Here is a 21,010-nt window from a genome sequence, read left to right as displayed (position 1 = left end):
ATTGGGGATGGAGACCGCAGGGCTGCCCATGCGGGGCTGCAACTGGGACACATCTGGGATTTCCATCAGCAGGCAAAAGGGTGTGGCAGCCCTTACCTGTCTTTCCAACTCTTTGAAGACACAGCTCCATGGAAAATCTCCTCCAATTTCATCCAGGCACTGCTTCCCCAGTCTCCCTGAGTACAGGCTGGCCAAAGTCTTCCCTACCATTTGCTCTTTTCTGCAAGCTTTCCATTAGTGGCAGCCTAAGGAAACCTCCTGGCTAAATCCTGCTGAGGGAGGATTTGGTGCATTTTCCTGGCACGCCCTGGCTGTTTCTGTTGTGGCTATCAAATAGAGCCAGGATTGTCAAGGAAGCAACGCCTGCTGCATTGGAAAGCTGCCTGGTGCCCGTGAGGAATTGCCTCTGCCTACTAGGAAGATGCACATGGGTGCTGGGGGCTGGCAGGGAGTGTGTGCACCACTCAGGGACTGCTCACAGGGGGCCTGTGCCAGGGATCACCTCCCCAGCCCTCCCTGCCCTGGGCTACTCACCCAGCAGTGCTGTTTGCCCTGGGCTGGGTCTGAGTTGATGCCACACCTTCTGTTCCTGGTTAAAAATTCACTGGAGGTGACGCAAAGGGGTGCAGAGGTGTTTGCTCAGCATGGTCAGGCCATGGCAGTGGAGCAAGGAGAGAAGGATATGGCTACTGTGCTCTGACACACCCAGGCAAGATGGAGGGCCAGGACAGAGAGAGGAGGAGAAGCTGTAGGCTTGCACACCCGTTAGAAGCCTGCACACCTCCATCCCCTGAGCACAGGTATTCCTCCTTCAGCAAGCTTCTCCAGGACACTCCAGAAGACCCGTAAGCCCCTCAGGACAGTACCCAGCTCTTCAGCCCACCTGGAAACCTAAAGGCTGATGCAGAGCTCAGCCTAAATCCTGGAGGGGTTCCCTCGTGGATGCCCCCAAGCAGCAACAAGCTGGGCAGCCAGCATCATCCTTAGTCTGTGCCACAGCCAGAGCCTGCACAAGCAGCTCTCTCTGTGTGACAGCCCAGTGCACTGTATTGGCAGGCGGATTTACAGCCCAAATCCTCCTCTGCTTGGTTTTGTGCCATTCCTTCTCTTTCATCCCTGCCTATTCTCCTACACCCCTTCCAGTATTTATACCCCGTACTTTAACCTCCCACTGGGACCAAGCCAAAGCTCAGCCAAACCATGGAGAACCACATCACTGACTTCAGGGAGTATCTGAGCTGGTTCTTGGCCCTTGTGGAAACAAGCTGTGCTTACTGGGTCGCATTTAATATCCCATCTTAAATCACATCTTCCAGCACTTCATCCCTTTTGGCTCCTGTTTATTGACTTCCCAGCAAATGCTTTAAATCTGTCTTGCTTCATTGTTCAGCTGTGCTGCTCTGGTCCCCAGCACATTGGAGCTGTGCTGTCCTGCCATCTCCCTCTATTTTAGGGCCCCTTCACACCATGATGGTTGCGTCTCCCATCCCTGCATGGACAAGCTCAGATGTTGTAGGCCAGGGCTGGCCTCGTCATTCCTACCCCCACCAAGTCCTTTCCCAGTATCTTCCACGTGTGCAACCTGCCATGCCTCTCTGGGACCAGCCTTTGAACACTCAACACCCCTTTACTGGGTCACTAAGGACAGCACAGGCAATGCAGTCTCATTTCTAATGGCATGGTCACCCTCATCCTTCTGTTGAGAAGCACCACTAGATGACAATCCTATTTTTCCAGCATCTCAGGGGTACCTAGACTGGCACCCTTCACCAGGCTGACACCCATCATCCAGACTGACATTGATCACCCTGGTCAAATAGTTTGACCAGCTGGTGGGATCCGTGCTCTGTGCCCAGCGAGTAGCTGCAAGGCCAGTTCCCTGGGAGCTTCTCTGGCTCCCAGGTTTCCAGCAAGTCAAATTGCCCAGGACAAGTTCACAGGGGGGCTTTCCAAGCAAAGCTGAATCAATTTTATCCTCTATTTTACTCGGTACCCTGGAGAGCATGTCTGTAATCACCATAGCCCTCCAACTTTTTTATCCCACTAGCAAGTCTAAGCTGAAAAAAAAAATAAAATATTTGACGTCCCTGAGGGGAAGGATGTTTACCAAGCCTAAAGTAAAGGAGCATTTTCAGCTCACATAGGCCTCCCAAAAATAAATACAAAAATGCACCAAGGATTAGAGGCCAGACCTGCCTTCTCTGCTTGAGCAAAATGCCACTCTGCTGTGTCTATGTCCTGGTCCCTACACTGACCTGGCAGCACAGGCATAACCCCAGCCCCTTGGCATACACAGAGATAATCCCATGTGGGATCCCAGAGCTTTGCTACAGCCTTCAGGTCTTAACATCTGCTCTATGGGTACCCACTGTACCTGGAGACCACTTTCTGTCACAAGGGGTGTCCAGCCTCACTCCCTCACCTCGGGGTGAGGGAACATTTCCCACCTGGAGGCTGAGCAGGCAGGCTGTCCCCTTTAGGGTAGCAGGATACTGTGATGCAGGATTCCTGGCACCCCCTTGTGCAGCAGAGCTGAATTTTGTCTATTTTTAATTTCATTGCATTCCTTCAGTAACACTCTCACGGGGAAATCAAAATGTAAGGAAAAAAAAGAAAAAAAAAGGAGAGAAAGGAGTGGAGGGGAAAGCCAACCCTAAATCAAAATAAAAGCCTGTGTTTCATGGCTACTGGAGGCACTGGGGAGGGGGCCTGCTGCTTAGTCCCACATTGAGGGGCCAGGCCAGTGGCCACAGGAGGGATGCTGTTAGGGTTGCTGGACCTGTCTGGGTACACATCATGGAGCCAGATGGGTGTTGGGGAGGAAAATCAGCCTGTGCAGTCCATCAGGGAAGCCCCCTGCTTCAGGGGATTGCCACAGGCTAGCAAAGGCTAGCATATTTAGCTCGTTAATTAATGATGAGAAATAAGAGTTGTAAAGAGAGATGGATTCATGCCAAGGGCTTTGCTGGCAGCTGTATTGAATCCCAGATGAGCGATGGGAATCCTCCCCATCTCAGCACTGCTGCAGAGGTACATGGGGCAAACCTGGCAAATTTTGGCTGTGAAGGCCCAACTCTGTGCTGCGGGTCAGGGGAGGAGCCAGTAGAGCGACACTGTTCTGATTTACACAGCAGCCTTGTCCCTAAAGCATCAGAGGGGTCAACTCTCTATGGAAACCCCGCCAAAACATGAACACACACAGTCCATTCCCCAGCCCTGGAACTGCACTGCTGAGCCCTCTGTGCCTGGGAAAAGACTTCAGGCTGCTAGGATTGCTGCCGGGAAGGGAAAACGAGCGACTCTCCCGCCCACTGCTCTGCCAGCTGCCTGAGCCCAGGAATGTCGCTGCGGCCACAGGCTCCCTACTGTCCCTGTCCTGCACTGCACGCTGCATTCCCCAGCTGTGCCCAGGTGAGGAGCAAGGCTGGGGGCTGTGGCTGGCAACCACACCCCTTCTCTTGCATGGCAATGGAGGAGCTCCAGGGGTGGGGCTACTCCAACGATGCAAGACATTGCAGAGGCCACCAGGTCCCTGTTTTCCCCAGAAGACAGGGCCAGAGGGATGCCTAGGTCCCCAGGGGGGCACAGCCAGCAGGAAGCATAATGGGGTTCTTGAAAGAATGTGATGGAAGGGAGGAGCCAGAGCAATGGTTCCCAGAGCTGGTGTTTGCCTTGGCAGCCCCAGCCTCTGTGCCTTGCTCTCCAGACACCAAGCTCCTGGGGGAATAGCTAGATGTCTAAAACCAGACCTGGCAGTGGGACTGGTATCTGGCTGGGGACTTGGCAGCTCCCAGGAGTTGGAGGTGAGGAGTGGCCAATGCCCCCACACTACATTCCTGCTCTGCTGCTGCCAGGCTGAGCTTTCCCACTGGCAGCTCTGCTCAGGTACTGTGCCTGCTCAGCAAGCCCAGCCTAGGGGGAACAGTGTCACCTGCTCCATAGCTTCTCTGCAAATAGTACTCCATGCTCCAAAGCCAGGGATCTCATCCTATCCCATCCCAGTTGTTGGGGCAGCACAGCCTCCTACAAGCCAGTCATGCTCACAGCCTGGGGAGCAGCCATAGCTTGTGCTGCACCGAGAGGAGCTCTGGCCTGGGCAGCTCAGGCTCAGCTGAGGCTAAGGCTGCTTGGTCTGGCCACAGGAGAAGCCACCTGGGATAGGATCATAGTGGCAGACGTCCCACACTGTTCCTGGGACCAGAGGGATGCTCTGGTGTGCACAGCTTACCCCGCCTCTGCCCAGAGCTGAGCTGCACAACACATCTCTCAAAACCTTTATTGTCAGCAAATAACAAAAGTCAGCCCTGCAACAGCACAGGGAGCCTGGAGAGAGAGCAGAGTGCTGGCACGCAGGGCTTGCTGCCCTGGCGGGTCCCCCACACCAGCCCACTCCCCAGCCTCCTGGACAGCAGCAAGGGTGGGTGTGCACAGGGGTGGACAGGTGAGATGGGAACACGTGTCATTCTCCAAAGCAAGGGGCACATTTACAACTGGTTATAAATAAACAACAACGAGAAACCTCCGGTTCTAGGAAGCAATCGGGCATCCTGCTGCCAAGCCTCCAGCCCAATGCGCTCTGTCCTCCAAAGGTGGGGAGAGCCCACTACACCAGGGTTGCAGCTGCCAGGTGCCCACGGCCCCAGCCTCTGCCTCCAGTGGGGGATCAGGCTGGGGAGGGCACCAATCTAAATCAGTCAGCAGAGCAGGTTGTGCACCTTCCTGGGTGCACTTACAGGGATTCAAAGGTGGGGATGTAGGGAGATGCCAGACCCAACAGCAGACAGGGTCAGCTGTGGACCCTGGGGAGAGTGAAAGCCAGGGCATGGAGCCCAGGACAGCCAGGAGAATGGCAGCACTGCCAGATGGCACACATCCCCAGCAGCTTGTGAGGAACAGAGCTGGGCACCCTGACCCCCCACCCCCATCCCCAGCAGCTGCAGGACAGCATGGGGCACCCTCCCATGGTGGGATTCCTGCCACCACCTTCCTCTCCACCATCCTCAGTCCCTTGGGTGCCACTTGCCATTTCCTCTGCACAGTGACATCCCCACACCTGCCCTGCTGCCTCCCATGTTCTGGAGGACTGGTGGGAGGGCTGGGGAGGGCAGAGTGCATTGGGAACTACCAGAGATACCTTCTGTCTTTGCCTTTAAACACTGAAGCTTATATTAAAGACTATGAGATATAACCCAGGGGCAGGGCTGTCCTGCCCGGAGTGGAGACAGCAGAGAGGGCACAACTCTGTGGGCCAGCCTGGTGAGAGTCTGCTCTGGCTGTGAGCAGGAGGTTAGTATGGGGGGGCACAGAGCGTGCAGGCAGGCAGGAGGGGGGATGGCCATCTAGGGCTGGTTCTTTGCCTCAGGGTCTTTGTCGTAGATGTAGCTTCCCACAGCTCCAGTGTTGACACCTGCACAAGGGAAGATGCAAGAGGGTGAGGACCCAGGTTGAAGATGACCCCTCTGGGCAATGGCACATGCATCCAGATGGCAGCCCACACAGGGCACATGTCCCTGGACTGGCTCCCCATCCCACATGCCCCCCGGCACTCACCCTTTGGCCCAAAGAGGATCCCATAGCAGGGCTTGTGGCAGTATGGCTGTCCATCATGCTGTGTGAGGCAGAGAGAGAACCATGTCACCTGGGGCAAGAGGCCAGGGAAAATCCAGTCCCCAGGACATGGCCCACTGTCTGGGCATCCCTTCCACTCTTCTCACACCTGCAGACACCCCAGCACCTCCAGCACGCCCCTAGGCTGAGGAGCTGCTCCTCCCAGCCCTGCCCTCCTGCAAAGGCAGGGGCTGCCAACTGGGACAGCCTGGCACAGCTCAGCTCAGCCATACCCTACTAGCATGCCCATGTGTCCTGCCCAGGGATCCTGGGACAGGGACACCCTTACCTCAGCATGGCCCCCTGGGGTCAGTGTCTTGCTGCAGCGCTCACAGCGTAGGCAGGGACGGTGCCAGTCCTTCCCCAGTGAAGTCACCTTCTCAGCTGGAGGGGGAAAAGAAGGGAGGGTCACAACTTAAGGGGGAGCAACTTAAGGGGGAGCACTGCAACTTAAGGGGGAGCACTCCCCATGGGGATGTCACCTCCACATTCAAAATCCAAAGACAGACATGTACAACCCAGTCTCTCCTACCCCTTCCGCTGCCTCACAGGAGGCTGAGGACAGTGATTACCACAGCAGAGAATACAATGCAGATAAAACCTTGTAGCAAGGAGTACATCCAAGAGGACCCACCCCTGAAGGCTCCTCAGGCACATCCTCTGTGCCTCCAACCCCATCACTGATCCAAACCCCTGTCCCAGCCGTTCTGCATTCCCCAGGGGTCCTGCACGGAGCCCCAGCACCATGGGCCATGCCACTCTGAAGCATCACCCACTGCCTGCTAACCACCTTACCAAAGTAGACTCTCTTGCCACAGCGAGGGCACATGTTGGGCTCCCCAGTGAAGGTGGTGACACTGGAGGCTGGAAGAAAAGAGGACATGGGCATGAGAAGTGGTGCAACATCTCAGCCAGGACACATGGGTGTGGAAGACCACACACACACACAAACACTGCACCCCACACCATTGCCAAATGAAGTGGCTCTAGACCAGCTGCCCACAATGGTGAAGGGCCAGGCTGCCTGTCCTGTCCTGTCCCTCACCTTTGCTGGGTCCCTTGGGAGGTGCGGCATTCACCTTCCTCTCCTCCACCTTCACTGGGTGCTCGATGGGTCCTGGAGCAGTCTGCCCCTCGATCTGCGGCTTGTCATAGATGTATGATCCAGCACCGCCGATGTTCACCCCTGCAGAGGGGCAGAAAGAGACTGTGATGACCTGGGAGCACTCGAGATCTCCATCCTCCCTCCAGCCCTCTGCACCACCCACCCCAGCCCCACTGAGCTAAGGGCCACTGCATCACTGCTGCATCTCAGCCCCGCCTTGCTTTCTCCTGACCCAGGCTTTCTCCAGCCACTTCCGGGATAGGAGAGTGACTCCACCTTCTGTCTGAATGAGAATTTGTTTTCTACATATTAAAGAAAAAAAAAGAAAAAGACAGCCATCAAGATGAATCCTTCCCTCCTTCCTTCCTCCTCTCCCTCTGCACAAGGGAGCAGCAGGGCTGGGACTGTAATTTGCTGGCTTGATGCTAGCCTGGCTCCTGAGATATTTTTGAGGCCACCAGTGGGGACTGACGGGACATAGCCCCTGCCCCTCCTGCAGCCCTGAGCACAGGCATGGGGGACATGGACGTACCTTTGGGGCCAAACAGTGTAGCATAACAGGGCTTGTGGCAGAAGGGCTTCCCATCGTGCTGGGGAGAAAGGGTTAATGTTAGGAGGCTGAGCAGTGACCAGTTCCCACAGGATCACTTTCATCCCCACTGGTGTTCAGAGACCACCATGGCCCTACCTACCCCCCAAAACACACCCAGCTGTGGGACTGAAGTGACAGCCTAACCTGACCTGAGCATTCAGGGATTTCACCTACATCAAATACTCAGGCTGTTCTGTCTGTGCCATGCCATGGGGCTGGAGCCACCACGATCTCACAGCAAGCAGCTCAGCCAAGAGACATCTCCAGGCACAGTGGTGTGTGACTAGGACCCAGCAAGGCATCACTTCACCCTCTCAGCATCCTGTGCATAGTCAGGCCATTACTGGGTGCACAAAGCACCGTGAGAGCACTGAGCTTCACCTCCCCCTTGCCTTGGCCTGAGATCAGAGGCCCCACATGGGCACTGGTCCAGCCCAGCTGCTATCGACCCCACTATCGTCTGGGGTGATTATCACAGGAAGGCATGAAGCAGGCGATAAGCCTCAGAGCTCCCCACAGCCTTTTCTCATGGGCCAGCTGGAACCCAGTCCAAGAGAAAAGAAAGAGTGTCTGTGGCTGGAGCTGGGGGCCAGCAGGACTGCCACACACACTGCCCCGCCTAAGAAACCCACTGGGAGCCCGTTCTCAGGCAAGAATCCGCTCCGTCGCCTGCTCAGCTCCACTCACCATCTCAGACCTGTCTCTGCCCCATGCTCCTGCCCTCCATCCCCTCTGCTGTAAGGCAAGGACTCCTTGCCCAAAACAGGTAGGGTGGTGGGTGAGCAGAGATGCTGTCCCTTCCCTTGCCTTCCTGTGTGGTGCTGTGCCAAAGGCGAGGGCTGGGATGGCTGGAGGTAAGGCTAGGGGAGTGAGCAGGCTGCAGGCTGGCCAAAGGCAGCTACAAAATATTGCAAGGCATAAATATCAGTGAGCTTGCAATGTTACCATGCCAGAGGAGAGGATAAACATTTAGCTGGTCTCCCTGTGACACCTTTCCAACGTAGCTTCCTCAAAAGGAGGGAGAAAAAGCAGAGAAGGGTCAAATCTGCTGTCTGCACAGTAGGTGGGGGCTTGGCTGTCATCCCCCATGGGAGTAGAATCCAACCTTATATGGAAAAGCAGCAAATCTGGGCTTAACCCGGCCTGAAGCACAGATCCACCCATGCAGCCCTGTTCTCCCTGGCAGGACACGCCCCACTTCCCCCACTAGCTGGTGGCAGCCAGCACAGCTGTCCTTGTTGCTGCCACCTGCCTGCTCCCCAGCTGTGCTGCCTGCTAAAACCATGCTAAAGAGCTGGTGACACTGTGGCATGACAGGTGCCTTGCAAATCCAGGGCACTGGGTGTCATGCTGGGGCATCACACAGGAAAAACACAGTTGCTCACAAGGCTGAACACCTGCCACCACCAGTACAGCACCTTCACACTCCCAAGTGCTGGGTAGTGGTCACGGCATTATACTCCAGCACAAACCTCAGAACATAGAGAGCACATTAATACTGAACTCACATCACCATGGCAACCCAGGCATCCCCATGCTTGGTGTTTTTAATCACAGGTCAGTGCAGGCTCTCAGCACCCACATGCCTTCAAAGCCTGTGTGACGATCAAACAAGCCTGCCCAGTTCACAGAGCTGCTTCCAGTGCTTAGCAGGGCATGCTGAGCCCTGACACAGCTGCCTGGGAGACCACACCCAGGTGGCACAGCTGGGACACCACATGTGGTACCAGCACCACTCTGTGGCTTGTCCAGGGCTGTGCAGAAGAGCTCTGGAGCACCGTGAGTTGCAACAGCAGTGTTTGAAGCCACAGTGTGCACCCCTAGGCTTGCATGCGACAGGGACATGCCACAGCCCATTCACATGGCATCAATACCTGCTCCAGCCCTACTCCTGGAAGTCCCCATCACTGGGATGCAGCAGAGCCTACCAGGCTCCTCATGCATTCCAGCACAGCTCCCACCCCCTCCATCCCTGCAGAGCTCTTACCTCAGCGTGCCCACCCGGGGTCAGGGTCTTGTTGCAGCGCTCACACTTCAGGCAGAACTTGTGCCAGTCCTTGCCCAGGGAGGACACCTTCTCAGCTGCAGGGAACATGAGAGAGGGGTGAGCCACTGTCCAGCACCTGCTAAAGCCTATGAGGAAGTCATGCTTCAGGCACCACAGGGGCTGCACTTGAGGGGTGCTGCACTTGACAGGGGCTGTTCAGCACACTGCACACATCGGCCACACTGCAGGTACCAGGGACCACTGTGCTGCAGCCCACAGGCTCACTGTAGCCATTGAGGGACATGGACACAGACAGAGCCCCACAGCCTCTGATCCCCTCATAGCACTGCACCAGCTATTAAGAAGAAAATTAACTCTATCCCAGCTGAAACCAGGACACCCACCCAGCTGCAATCCCACAGATGGTCTTTCCCATGAGCCAGTCCAGCAACGGTAGCGTTTTCCTTCCTACTTGCTGTGTCTATTTTTACCCACCACGTTACCCTGAATGACTGTGCTCCCATTCAAATATTTGGCGTTTCCATGCCCACCCCACCCGTTTTAGTCATGCCTCCCCCACGCACACCCAGCTGCTCCAGCTCCCCAGGGAGCCTCAGCTGCAGCTCCAGCCCTCGGCCAGAGGGGCTCCTGCTGCTGCTCCTAGGAGGATGAGATGATAGACAGGCTCCACTGTCACTCAGGATGGACGTTTGGCCCTGGAAAACACCTGTCCCTTGGGCATGCGGTTGCTTCCCCCTCGCCCCCAGCCTGGGAACAGGCACAACATGCAGATGGGTATGCAGGCACCATCCATGTGCAAACACGAACCTGCAGAGCAACTCACTGCTGGCACCAAAACCAGTTTCAAAGTATCAGCGGGCAAATTCAGAGAAGGCAAATGCTCCGAGACTGGTTATAACCAATACAATCCCTCTAGCTGGCCTCAAGCTGTATGTCTGCAGAAGCACCCTGGGAGGCAGCACAGGCTGCCAGTGCTCCTTGTATCCTGAGCTTCCCTTCTGTCTCTCAGCTCCTGGGGGGGCTGAGGGCTGGCTTGTGCCCCCACCCTTGATTCCTGCTTGCCCTCCCTCTCTCCTGCACATGTGCAGAGACAGCTGGAAGACTGTGAGGCCGTTAAAGCCACCGTAAAACTAAATCAGGAGAGCCAAATAAAATATTTAACAAGCAAATAAAGGCGCAACCGGAGCTGGCCCCACTCTACCAGAAGACCTCATCTGTGATGTCAGTCTTTGCCCCTGAGGACCTCCACAAATGTCACCTGTTTGCATCAGGTCAAGATGGGGGTCAAGAGCTCCTCGAGGGCAGGTTCTGGCTTCCAGAGCCACCCTCCTCCCAAGGCAAACAGCTTCATCTCGGGCATGCCACAGGGCCAAGATAAATTGAAACAATACCATCACCAGCCAAAAATTTAATCCCAGCACACAGCAGGGTGGCCAGTGGCAGGGGAGGGCACCACCAGTGGTCAGAGCCAGAGCCATTGCACTAGGGTGGAAGGGAGACCTCTGAGGGTATCCCCAAGCTAGCACATGAAGATGGACTTGGGGATTGACATCAGCTGGAAGAAGCTATAAACCCACCTCCTGGTGATGCCATGCATGAGTCTAGGCTGTTGGACCAAACCCAGACGGGAGAAAACAGTAGGATGAAGGGATGCTCCACCACAGCTGGGGGTCTGTGCCTGCCTGGAAATCCCTGCTGGCCCTGCCAAACTCAGTGACTCTGGAGGGCTCGTATCTCCACAGCCCTTCACATTGGGCAGCACACAAGGAAGGGGCCAGGGCCAGACCCTGTCCTTCCTTTCCTCTGTAGCCCTCATCTGTCTCTGGAAGCAGGGGACCAGACCCCGGGTACACAGCCCTCAGCCCCACAAGTATTTACCAAAACCAAGGGGGACACAGAGGTCTCAGCACACCGCTGACTGGGGGCCATTGCAGGAGCCCTGAGTCCTCCCAGCCCTCCCTGCCAAGATCGGATGCCTGGCCAGGGTGACCGGGGAGGGCAACAGAGCGTGATGGGCTGAAAGCTGAGCCAGGGGCTCAGGGCCAAAGAACCACTCAGCTTTGTCACAGTGGATGCACAGCCAGGCCAGGCTGCACTTTGGCTGCATCAGCCCCAGCTCCCCCCATCACCCTGACCCAGCAGCGTCATGGCCGAGGGTACAACGCAAGGAGGACAGTCCCATCAGGTATTTTCCAGAGGTCATTGCAATTACAGCTGGCCACAGCCCACACCAATTCCTTCCTGCTCCCGTGCAATATCCCCCTCCTCCATAAAATACTTCAGCAGCTGTAAGTAAATCCCTGCTCCTTCCTGACAGATGCACCTACCTCCCCCACTCCCCGCCAACACATCCCTGGGCAGGGCAGAGCAAGAGGGATCTCACTGGCACTCACAGTCCCTGGCAGGGGATGGGGCAGGAGGGAGGAGGTGGCCCAGCGCACCACCGTGCTCGCGGGGCACAAGGGCAGCCCTGGAACCACGGGGGCTGCCCCTTGTCGCCGGATGGAAATGCCGCGCAGAGGTTGGTCAGGCATCCTCTGACTGCAAACAAGGACTCCCGGGGGATGCGTCCGGGACCGGCACAGCCGGAATGGCTTTTCAGGAGGCATTGTTCGCGCCGTACAGAGGAAGCAGCTTGGAGCCACCCCAGCCCTTTTCCAGAGCAGCGGCGTCCCGCCCGCGGCCACGCCATCCCATAAATCACTGCGGAGGGAAGGAACCAGCGCCCAGATTTCCTGTCACCCGGCCACATCTGCTCCACCATTGCATCAGCTCCAGAGGAAAAGTCTCTGGCCATGTCCTCCTGCTGCTGGGGATCTGCTGGGGGGAGCTCCGCTCCTCACGCCACCAACTCCAGGGGGCACCCCACCAGCAGCACTGCAAAAGCAGCCTGAGGAAAAGTAGTGCCCGAGCTGCGTCCAGCTCTGCGCAGAGAGGGTGGGATGGCACGGGGCTCCGGTGCAGATGTCGCACCACACCCAGCCTCTGCCACTGAATGCTCCCAGCAACGCACCGAGTGCACCTTCATCCTGCTCCGCTTGCTGGATCCCGCACTTACACACTCAGCGCAGGGCAAGATGCTGCACTGAAACCAGCTGAATTTAAAGTGCAGCACCCTCTGGAACGACAGAGTTAAGGGTAGTTGGCTGCAGGAATTTGGCGTCTGCCACATGTGTGTGACTTGGGGTTTTGGCAGCCCTGGGTTACCCACCTCGCCGTGGGTACTTGCATAATAAACTTCTCCCCAAAGGAATGCCCCTGCAGAGGTGAAGGCAGAGAAGGGTACGTGCAGGATGTAGCTGTGAGGTGGATTTGCTCTGCGGGGGGTGCAGCCCACACTGACAAGGGACACTGACAGAGCTGGGTAAAATCGGAAGCCAGGAGCAGGAAAGCAGCCGAGGAGGGGGCAGTCAAGGCAAACTGTTCCCATAGCTCCGCGGCAGCCCCACCCCGGAGACAACGCGGCTCATCCTTTAATTATCTGCCGTGCCCAGACAACGCAGCTGGCGCAGGCCAGAGGTGGGCGCATCACTCAGGATGGGAAGGGAGCATCCCTCCTCCCAGTTTCTGTCCCGCCAGTCCCGCCGAGCCAGCTCTAAAAGCCCTCGCACAGGTATTTCCAAAGCCTGACGTCAGCGCTGCTCCCAGCAGCAACAGCAACCATAGCTGCAGCTGCGTCTCTGCAAAGGGCTGGGCTGTGCCCCATCCATCCCACCACAGCCCTGAGAGGGGACGGGGAAGGGCTGACAAAGCCCAGTCTGACAATAAGGGTACCAAACCCTCACAGGGATCCAACGACTGGCATCCCTGGAGGAGAGGGATGCTGTCAGACTGCTCGAAGATGTGCTTCAAAGCAGTTGCAGACACAAAGGAATAAGAGAAAAGTGCAGGGAAAGGAGCTGGGTAGATGGCTGGAAACAAAGACAAGAGCTCAGGCAGCCGGCAGCCTCATCCCGGCCCCAGTTCCCTGCAAAGTGGCCAGGAGACGAAGAAGGTGGAGGGACAGCTTAAGGATTTCCTGCCACGCCAGGCCAGGCCATATCCCAGCCATGCTGCCCTGCCAAGGGTCTGCGCTGCCTTCCCATTGTCCCTCACCCTGTCCCACCTTCACCCCGCCCCCGGCCCTCCTCAGGCATGGCCAGGCAGCTGCTCTCCCCCATCCCACAGCTGGTGCTGATGGTTTCACTGCACCCTGATTTTGTGGCCAAGACATATATATTTAGCTTCCCTACAGCAAGGCAAGGCAAGGCAGTCCTCCAGCCCCAGCCACTTGTTTGCACAACAAAGCCAGCTCTGTACAGCCTCACCACATAGCACAGCCCAAGGGAACAAGGAATATTTGCAGGTAGGGGCTCCCACTTCCAGCCGAGTGGAGAGACAAGATCTTCCCCAGGACCCAACTCCCCATGTAACTGAGTCACTCAGGTGAACTCAAGAGCTGTTTGATTTCCAGACATCGCCCTGATGCACAGCATGACTCCCATCCACCCCACTGCTCCCTGCCTCTACTCTGACAGAACCTCACCTACTGCAGGCACTTTCCTGGCTGTGAGCATTCAACCTCCCGCTTTGGTTCACACAGCCAGGGCAGCCTCCAGCAAGTCCCTCTCCATATTCCCCAGGGCTTCACAAAGCAGCATCTGCACGGGATACATTTGAGGTTGGGCAGCTCAGCCATGTCTGTGCTGGGAGAGGACCAGCTGTGCTTCTAGCCAGGCATTGGGTTCAGCCAGGGCTGAGCCCAAGAAATCAGCTGCTTTCCAGCAGCATAGCATCGCTGCATGTGAGGCATGGCAGGCAGGATCCCAGCCATCAGCAGAAGCCCTGGCAGCCTGCAGCCCTCCCCTCACCTGCCACACAGCCAGGGACACAGTAACCAGTGAGAGCCAGGCACAGACAAAAGAACACAAACAAACCACTTCCTGGCCAGTTTTTGGTCCAAGAGCAGTGTTGCTTCTGCACACTGAGATGCCATCTCTGGCAGGCAGTGCCAGGGGGATGAGACTATTTCATGGCCCGTTTTGGCAAAAGCAGGATTCTGGGACATCCTGGAGCAGCCAAGCATGTCAAAGTGCCCCTCCAGCCCCACTACTCATCACCTCCCCACCCTGCTGCCCACCCCCCAGCTCCAAACAAGGCTTGGCCCCAGGGCTGTGGGCAACACAGTGTGAACAGAGACAGCAGCAGGAAAGGATGCTCAGAAAGGGGCATCAGCAGCACTGGTGCTCCTCACCAGCAGGTGCATGTCAGACTGATGAGAAAGTTCTCCCCACAATCACCTCCCTGGTTGCTTCAGGACCTTTGACATGAGCAACGGGTACCACTATCCCAGCACAGCCAAGAATGGCACCACAGCACACACCCCAGGCTCTCAGACAATTGCAGCATTGCAGTGACAGGTTTTCCATTACTTCTTGCTTGGGCGTTCCTGCTCTGCCTTTCCTTTCCAGTGCCATCAACCTCTCCCCAACTCTGTGCTCCTGCCAGGGACAGGGAAGGAAGACAGGAGCACAAGGATCTCTGATTGCCTAGGAGTTGAGACCTGAGTGCAGGACTTCATAATCCAGACACCAAACAAAGTCATTCAGGACTAGCCAGGCTTATCTGCCAGCCCCAAGCCTCCAGCACCCTTGGCCCTGTGAGCAGCGCTGCCCCCAATAGCTGGCAATGCCTCCACCACACCATGCAAGAGTACCAGCAGCTCCAGCAAAGCACAGTCCACAAGAGCAAGGGGACTCAGAGCTCATACTGCCCCGTCCCACCCTCCCACAGATCATATTCTATAGCTTATGCTGTTTTCCTGAGGGAAAAGCTAATGCTAATCAGCCTGCTCTTCAGCTTTCCACAGAGGCATCCCTCCCCCCCGTCAGGGCCCTGCACGGGAAACAGGGAAGTGGAGCATCCTTAGTTACCACTCTGCAAGGTCCATGTGTGTTTCAAGAGCAGCCACCCTGAGACATGGGAGCAGGCAGCTCCCTAAGGAGCCCAGCCAGCTCCGTGCTCTCGAGCCAGAGCTGTGCCAACACTGATGTGCTGACGGCTACATCAGTGACACTTGAAGAGCTGCTTCCTTTGTTAGGGATGGTTGTAATGGAAATCAAGCCCTCCTGCCTCCCCTGCCCCACTGTCTCCCAACACCCAGTGCCCAGAGCCAAGGACAGCGGTTACTTATTAATTGCAGAGCAGCTTCTGCAGCTTGAATTTCGCTGGGCTGACTCGCCAGTGCAGTGGTGTGCCGGGAGAGCACCCCACACCTCACCTATGTCCTGCTGCACTGCACCCCATGTCCTGTTGCACTCCAAGTGTGACCACGGGGTCAGGCATCTGCTGTGGGGCCCTTGCAGCATGCTGGGCTTGGACTCTTCTTGCTTCCCAGCTGGATGTGTCCATGCCCTTAGTTCCCCTCTGGCACTCCACCAAGCAAACCAATCTATGGCTGCAGATACAGCTGGGACAAGCCTGGAGGGCTACTGAGTGACTCCCGCTTGCTTTTAGGATGCCCCTTTTCAAACAAATAGTGCAGCAGCCTCCCACCAGCCCTCACACTCCCCAGCACATGCAGTGAGCTCCCCAAAAGCCGCCCACTGCTGGACCCTGTTGCACGTGTGCTTGCCACATCCCTCGGGCTTTTCTCTGCCTTGTGCTTGAGATGGAAAAACAGGAAACCCCCTGCTGCCCCAATCCCCCGCAGTTCCCTGGGAAGAAAGGACAGGAGGCGGAAAGGCTTGGCCAGGGCTCCCGGTGACCCTGCAAAACTCATTTAAGGCTAGCAGCGCAAAAGGGAGCTGGGGAAACGTGTGGCTGCTTGGCTGCTGGAGACTCTGGTCCCTCTGGAGCTTCCTGCCAGAAGTGATAACCTAAACCCAATCCCAGGCTGCTGCCACCTGCCAGCGCGGGATGGGAGCCGCCCCGCAGCCACTAGCAGTGCTGCTCCTCCAGTTAAACATTCACTTCATCCCGTCAGCCTCTCCAAGGCGGGAAAGTTAGCCCCAGCCGTTCCTGGAAACAATGTCACAGACCTCAGCCTGCTTTAAAAAAAAAAAAAAAAGAAAGAAAGAAAAAAGCCAGAAAACTATTTTTGTATTTCCCTGTGCTTTTTAAAGGAAAAAAGCTCATTCTGTAGCTCAGGAAACGCCCACATCCTCCTGACTGAACAGGGAGGAGCCCGATGGATTTTTCCAGGGAGCATGAAGCAACAGGCATGCTGGAAATAAGTTTTCCATCGGTACCCAGGACTGCTGGCATTGGGCAGCCAGTCTGTCACTGCACGGGGCCAGGAACAGGACACGGCGGCATTTTTCACACATGACCCACGGCTGCAATCCCAGGCATTCGAGAAGTTAGAGCTGCCAGCGTTCATTCAGCACAGGCAAGGAGACTCCCAAACAAGCGGGGCTTTATGAATCACCTTCCCGTTAAGCTTCAGACCAGCCGAGGAATTCACTAGTGATACCAAGCCCCGGACGCAGAGCTGCCATCGCCTTCCCACCAAACCATGCAGTTCATCGGGAAGAAAGCCCAGGAGCTGTGTCCCAGAAAGGCAGCTCAAAGTTTGCATCTAAGCTTTTATGGATTGAATAAACGGACCCAGGTTTATTCTGCCAGACCCTGGGCGGTTTCTCAGGGAAAAGCTCAAGGCATCAACAGGGCCATGCTCCAGCCTATCTCAGCTCCAAGCACAGAGAAGTTTTTGGCTTGCTCGCATTTCAACTCACCCCCCAGTCTCTCTTAGGGGCAGCAGGGGTGGCAATCCCTGGGGGAAGGTGTGGGATAGGGACTGCCACTCCTCCGCTGCCAGGCACTTGCCTCCTCCCTGCCTGTAAGGCAAGGTGTCCCCGCGCAGGGCAGGCACGGGGAGCCACGGAGCAGCAGAGACCTGGACAGGGACCACTACACCTACAGAAACCCTCCTGGGGAGAAAGCCGGCAGGCACCTGGGGGCGGGGGTACAGCCCTGTCCCCGCCCAGACCACCCCCGCAGGAGATCCACAAGGCCCCCCAGCACATGGGGAGAGAAAAAGAGCACAGGTACTACTAGGGCTGGTGCTTTCCTCCTGGCACAGCCTGGCCTCCCCAGGCGAGGTGGGGGGGTCCCTGAGCCCAGCCCCAACCCCCCATGCGGGCCAGGCTCATTCCTGGAGAGGCAGGAGCAACTCTGACCCCGGGTCGGTGCCCAGCTGGCTGGGCGGGCACTATTTTCTGCTTAAAAAGGAAAAGATTCACACAAAGAAAGACATCCAAGGGGCCGAGCCCTTCCCACCCCCACACAAATAAGTTTATTTAAAGGAGGAAGACAGCAAATTCCTATTTCCCTGTGTTTACTTGGAGATGGCCGGAAAGGAATGAAAGCACCAATGCCTCCAATGCTCAGGCACCATCAGGACCCTTTGGTATTTATCCACCAAACAAACGCGCTGAGGCAACAGGGGCTGGACCCCGGAGCACTGAGGAGAGATGGGCAGGGAGGGGGGAAGGGAGGCAATGCCAGGCCAGCTGGACAGCCCGTGGCCAGCAGGTCCCAGGAGGCAACTCGGGCTGGAGTGCTGGATCCATCCATCCTGAGCCTGCAGTACAGTCGCAGATGGGTCAGGTCACCCCCAGGGAGGCTCCCGGCTGGGCACTGCGGGCTGGGGTAGCTCCATGGGGAGCATCAGCGAGGCACCAAAACCAAGGACCAGCCCCTGCTCCCACCTCCACCCACTCACCCCCGGCTTTCTGCAGGCCAGGCGGCGGCCCTCAGCCCGGGGTGCCCGACGGGAAACATCCCAGCCCCGGTTCCCAGAGACCCTGACCAGCCACAACCCCACGCAGGGCCTTCGCAGACCTGTAGGGATTCGCTGCTGCCGTAACCCAGCCTGGGCGTGCCGAGATGGACCTCCGAGCCCTGGCGCTGCCTTTGAACAAGTCCCGTGGAAACCCCAAAACCCTTCATTAGCTCGCCCAGACGGGCACAGCCCGCTGAGGGCTGGCTGCGAGGCCAGACAGGGAGGGGTGAAGGGCACACCTGGGGCCAGGTTTGCGGGGAATCGAAGAAACGGAATGGGAGGAGGTTTTGTTTGCACCTGCCACCGCCAGCTACTGCGCCCCAGGAGACCCGTGGATCATGGGAGCCCCCGACCAGCTCCGTACCGGGTGGGCTGGGTTCCCCTGACCCAAGCCAGCCGGTACCTGGGGACATGAGCCACCCCACTTCGCAGCACCCCAAGCTGCGGGCACATACCCAGAGCAGGGGAAGGTACCCGGGGTCCCGTCACCCACACCCCTCGTGTCCCCCACCCCAGAACCAGCCGGCAGCATCCCCGGCACAGCGCGGGGAGGGTCCGGGGGCGGAGGGGCAGAGCAGAGGGGCCGCGGCCGCTGCGGGGGGGCGCGGGGGAGAAGCAGCTGCTGCCGGCCAGGTCTCCGGGTGCGTCCCACGGGGAACCGCGGTGGACAAGGGACCAGGAGATGCGCCGGCCACGGGGACGGCGGGCCCGGGGACACATCCCGGCGGGGGAAAGAGAAGGCGGGGATGCACTGGGACTCGGGGAAAGGGAAGGCAGAGATGAGCGCCGGCTCTGTGTAGGGGAACCAGGTTGAGGTCCCGGGGATGCGTCTCGGCGCGGGGAGGGGGACGCAGGGCCTGGCCCCGGAGATGCGCTCACCGAAGTACACGGTCTTGTCGCACTTGGGGCACTTGGATGCCATGGCGGGAGAGCGGAGCCGAGTCAAGCCGCGCCGCGCGGTGCCGAGCCGTGCTGTGATGTGCCGCGCCGTACGCCCCGCTCCGCCCGGCCCCCGCCCACCGGCCCCGCCGCCACCGCTGCCCGGGGGGAGCCGGGGCGGGGCCCCGCCGAGCGCCGGCCCGGCCCGGCCCGGCACAGCCACACTCCGTATCACGCTGCATGGCCGGGCTCGGCTAGGCTCGGCTGGGGTCGGAGCCAGCGCAGCAGGTGCTCGGTCCTGGCGGGCTGAGCGACCCTCACGTCCTGTCTCTCACCCCTAAAGTCCAAAGTCGGAACGTGCGTGTTCCCGACTGCCCTTGCCCGGAGAAACAAACATGATAAACAAGTTGCAATTAAGCGACGCGGCTTGTGGGGTTTTTACCGGCCCCAAAAGGCACCGGCCGAGAGTCCCCCCGGCTGCCACCGGCCAGCAGCCGCCGCCGGGGCATGAGCGGAGGGGACCGGCCCCCGCAGAGGGGCTTGGGCATCTCCCACCGCCCCCGCAGGACCCCGCAGCCCGTTCTCGCCCCAGCCCCGCTCGCAACCCGGGATGCCCGGCCGCTGCGCCCGAATCCCCGGCTCCTGGCGCCGTTCCGCTCCGTTGCCATAGAAACGCCCATCTCAAAATCCCCTCCGGCTGCAAAGGGATGCTCAGGGAGCCGTGAAGCCATGGCGAGGATAATCTGGGAACCGCGAAGCCATGGTGAGATAGGAGAGACCATGGTGGGGTGCAGAACCCCAGCACCCGAGGGAGCCCCTCTGTGCCCTCCCGGCCAGATCGTGCCCCGCGGGGAGGGCTGTGGTGGGCGCAGGGGACGGGACGTCCAGAGGAGGTGAGCGGGGCAGCAGGGCCCGTGGCTGGAATGCTCAGGGGTCTGCTGCCCGGCACCACCATCCCGCAGGCTGAGGCCGGGTGTTAGTAAACAGGACATATGCCGCTCCGCAAGCAGAGCTCTTGCATTATTCATCAGCCGGCAGCCCGGCTCTGCTCCGCCGCCATTGTCACAGAATTCCTCCTTTCTTTGCCGGCAGCTGGTGTTGCTGCCAACAGCCTGCCTGGCCCTCGGCGCAACGACAGGTTTGGGAGGGTCATCCCGAGGCTCCGGGATGGGACAAGGTGACCTGGCTGACGAGTGCATGGGGATGAGGGGACAGGGATGCTTGACAGTGGTTTTCTCCATCACCCTTGCACTCTGCTGGGTTAGAAGGCCCAGGCATCCCTGTCACTCCTTGCCCAGCTGCTGTCACAACAATGTGTGGCTTTGTGGCCTGCCGGGTTCCCGCACAGGGGCAGGTGGCAGTGGTGCCTCCAGGGCGCCACAGCCCCTCACAGTCCCAGGGAGTGGCAGCTGAGCCCTGTGTGTCCCACGATGGAGCCAGCATGTCCCAGCCCAGGCCAGCAGCCACCAGGGCAGGGCAAGAGCTGCGGATTTGCAGAGCTGTTGATTTCTGGGAGACCAGCTGCCCATGACAGCACGGCACTCAAGTGTCCACAGCTCTAAAGCACCCCATAGCAGCAGGCACGGGCCAGCACAGCACCAGCAGCATCCTCTGTGCCTGCAGCAGCTCCTCTCCTGCACTGTGAGAGACACCCTGAAAAGGGTCTTCTGTTTAAATTATCCAGATTCATAGGAAATCTCAGCTAGTTTCCCAGTCCTGGGGACTAGTGGGGGGCAGAGGAGGAGGAAGGAGACTGCATCTACGCAGTAGCATGTGTGGGGCAGCCAGCCACAGGAGAAACCTAAGTTCCACCATGCTGCAGAACCAGCACCCAGCCTGGCTGTGAGCAGCCAAGGGCTTTTCACACATAGAAGCTGGGGGAATTAAGACAAATCACCTAAAGGTGTGAATCCCTGCCTGCAAATGCGCTAAATCCCAAGCGGATATGCTCGTTCAGGAGCAAAGTGGCTTTAGCTGGTCGTGTCTTAATCTGCCCTGATTTAGGCTCAGCGTGCTCCTGTACTGAGGGCAGAGCTGTCTCAGTGCCGCGGGGAC

At 58.1% G+C, this 21,010-nt stretch overlaps 1 protein-coding gene across 1 annotated transcript; it reads right to left on the bottom strand.

Moving 5' to 3' along the window:
* Positions 1-4,262: 4,262 nt before the first annotated feature.
* On the bottom strand, positions 4,263-19,091 carry CRIP2 (cysteine rich protein 2). The gene is made up of 8 exons (XM_071565573.1): positions 18,956-19,091; positions 9,292-9,386; positions 7,245-7,302; positions 6,653-6,793; positions 6,403-6,471; positions 5,897-5,991; positions 5,551-5,608; positions 4,263-5,407 (listed from the first exon to the last, which is right to left on the bottom strand). Exons 1-8 carry the CDS (start codon positions 18,996-18,998, stop codon positions 5,340-5,342), a joined length of 627 nt encoding a protein of 208 aa, XP_071421674.1. The 5' UTR covers positions 18,999-19,091; the 3' UTR covers positions 4,263-5,339.
* Between the last annotated feature and the right edge of the window lie 1,919 nt (positions 19,092-21,010).

This window comes from Pithys albifrons, chromosome 10 (assembly GCF_047495875.1).
Source record: "Pithys albifrons albifrons isolate INPA30051 chromosome 10, PitAlb_v1, whole genome shotgun sequence".
Taxonomy (NCBI): domain Eukaryota; kingdom Metazoa; phylum Chordata; class Aves; order Passeriformes; family Thamnophilidae; genus Pithys; species Pithys albifrons.
This window is presented reverse-complemented; position numbering and strand designations above follow the sequence as displayed.

Excerpts from the sequence above, each read along its gene's own strand:
- CRIP2 (XM_071565573.1), bottom strand. The coding sequence starts at position 18,998 with ATGGCATCCAAGTGCCCCAAGTGCGACAAGACCGTGTACTTCG. Across the intron at positions 9,387-18,955 it reads CGACAAGACCGTGTACTTCG|CTGAGAAGGTGTCCTCCCTG; the intron begins GTGAGCGCATCT and ends TGTTCCCTGCAG. Across the intron at positions 5,609-5,896 it reads CCCCAGGGGGCCATGCTGAG|CATGATGGACAGCCATACTG; the intron begins GTAAGGGTGTCC and ends TGCCTCACACAG.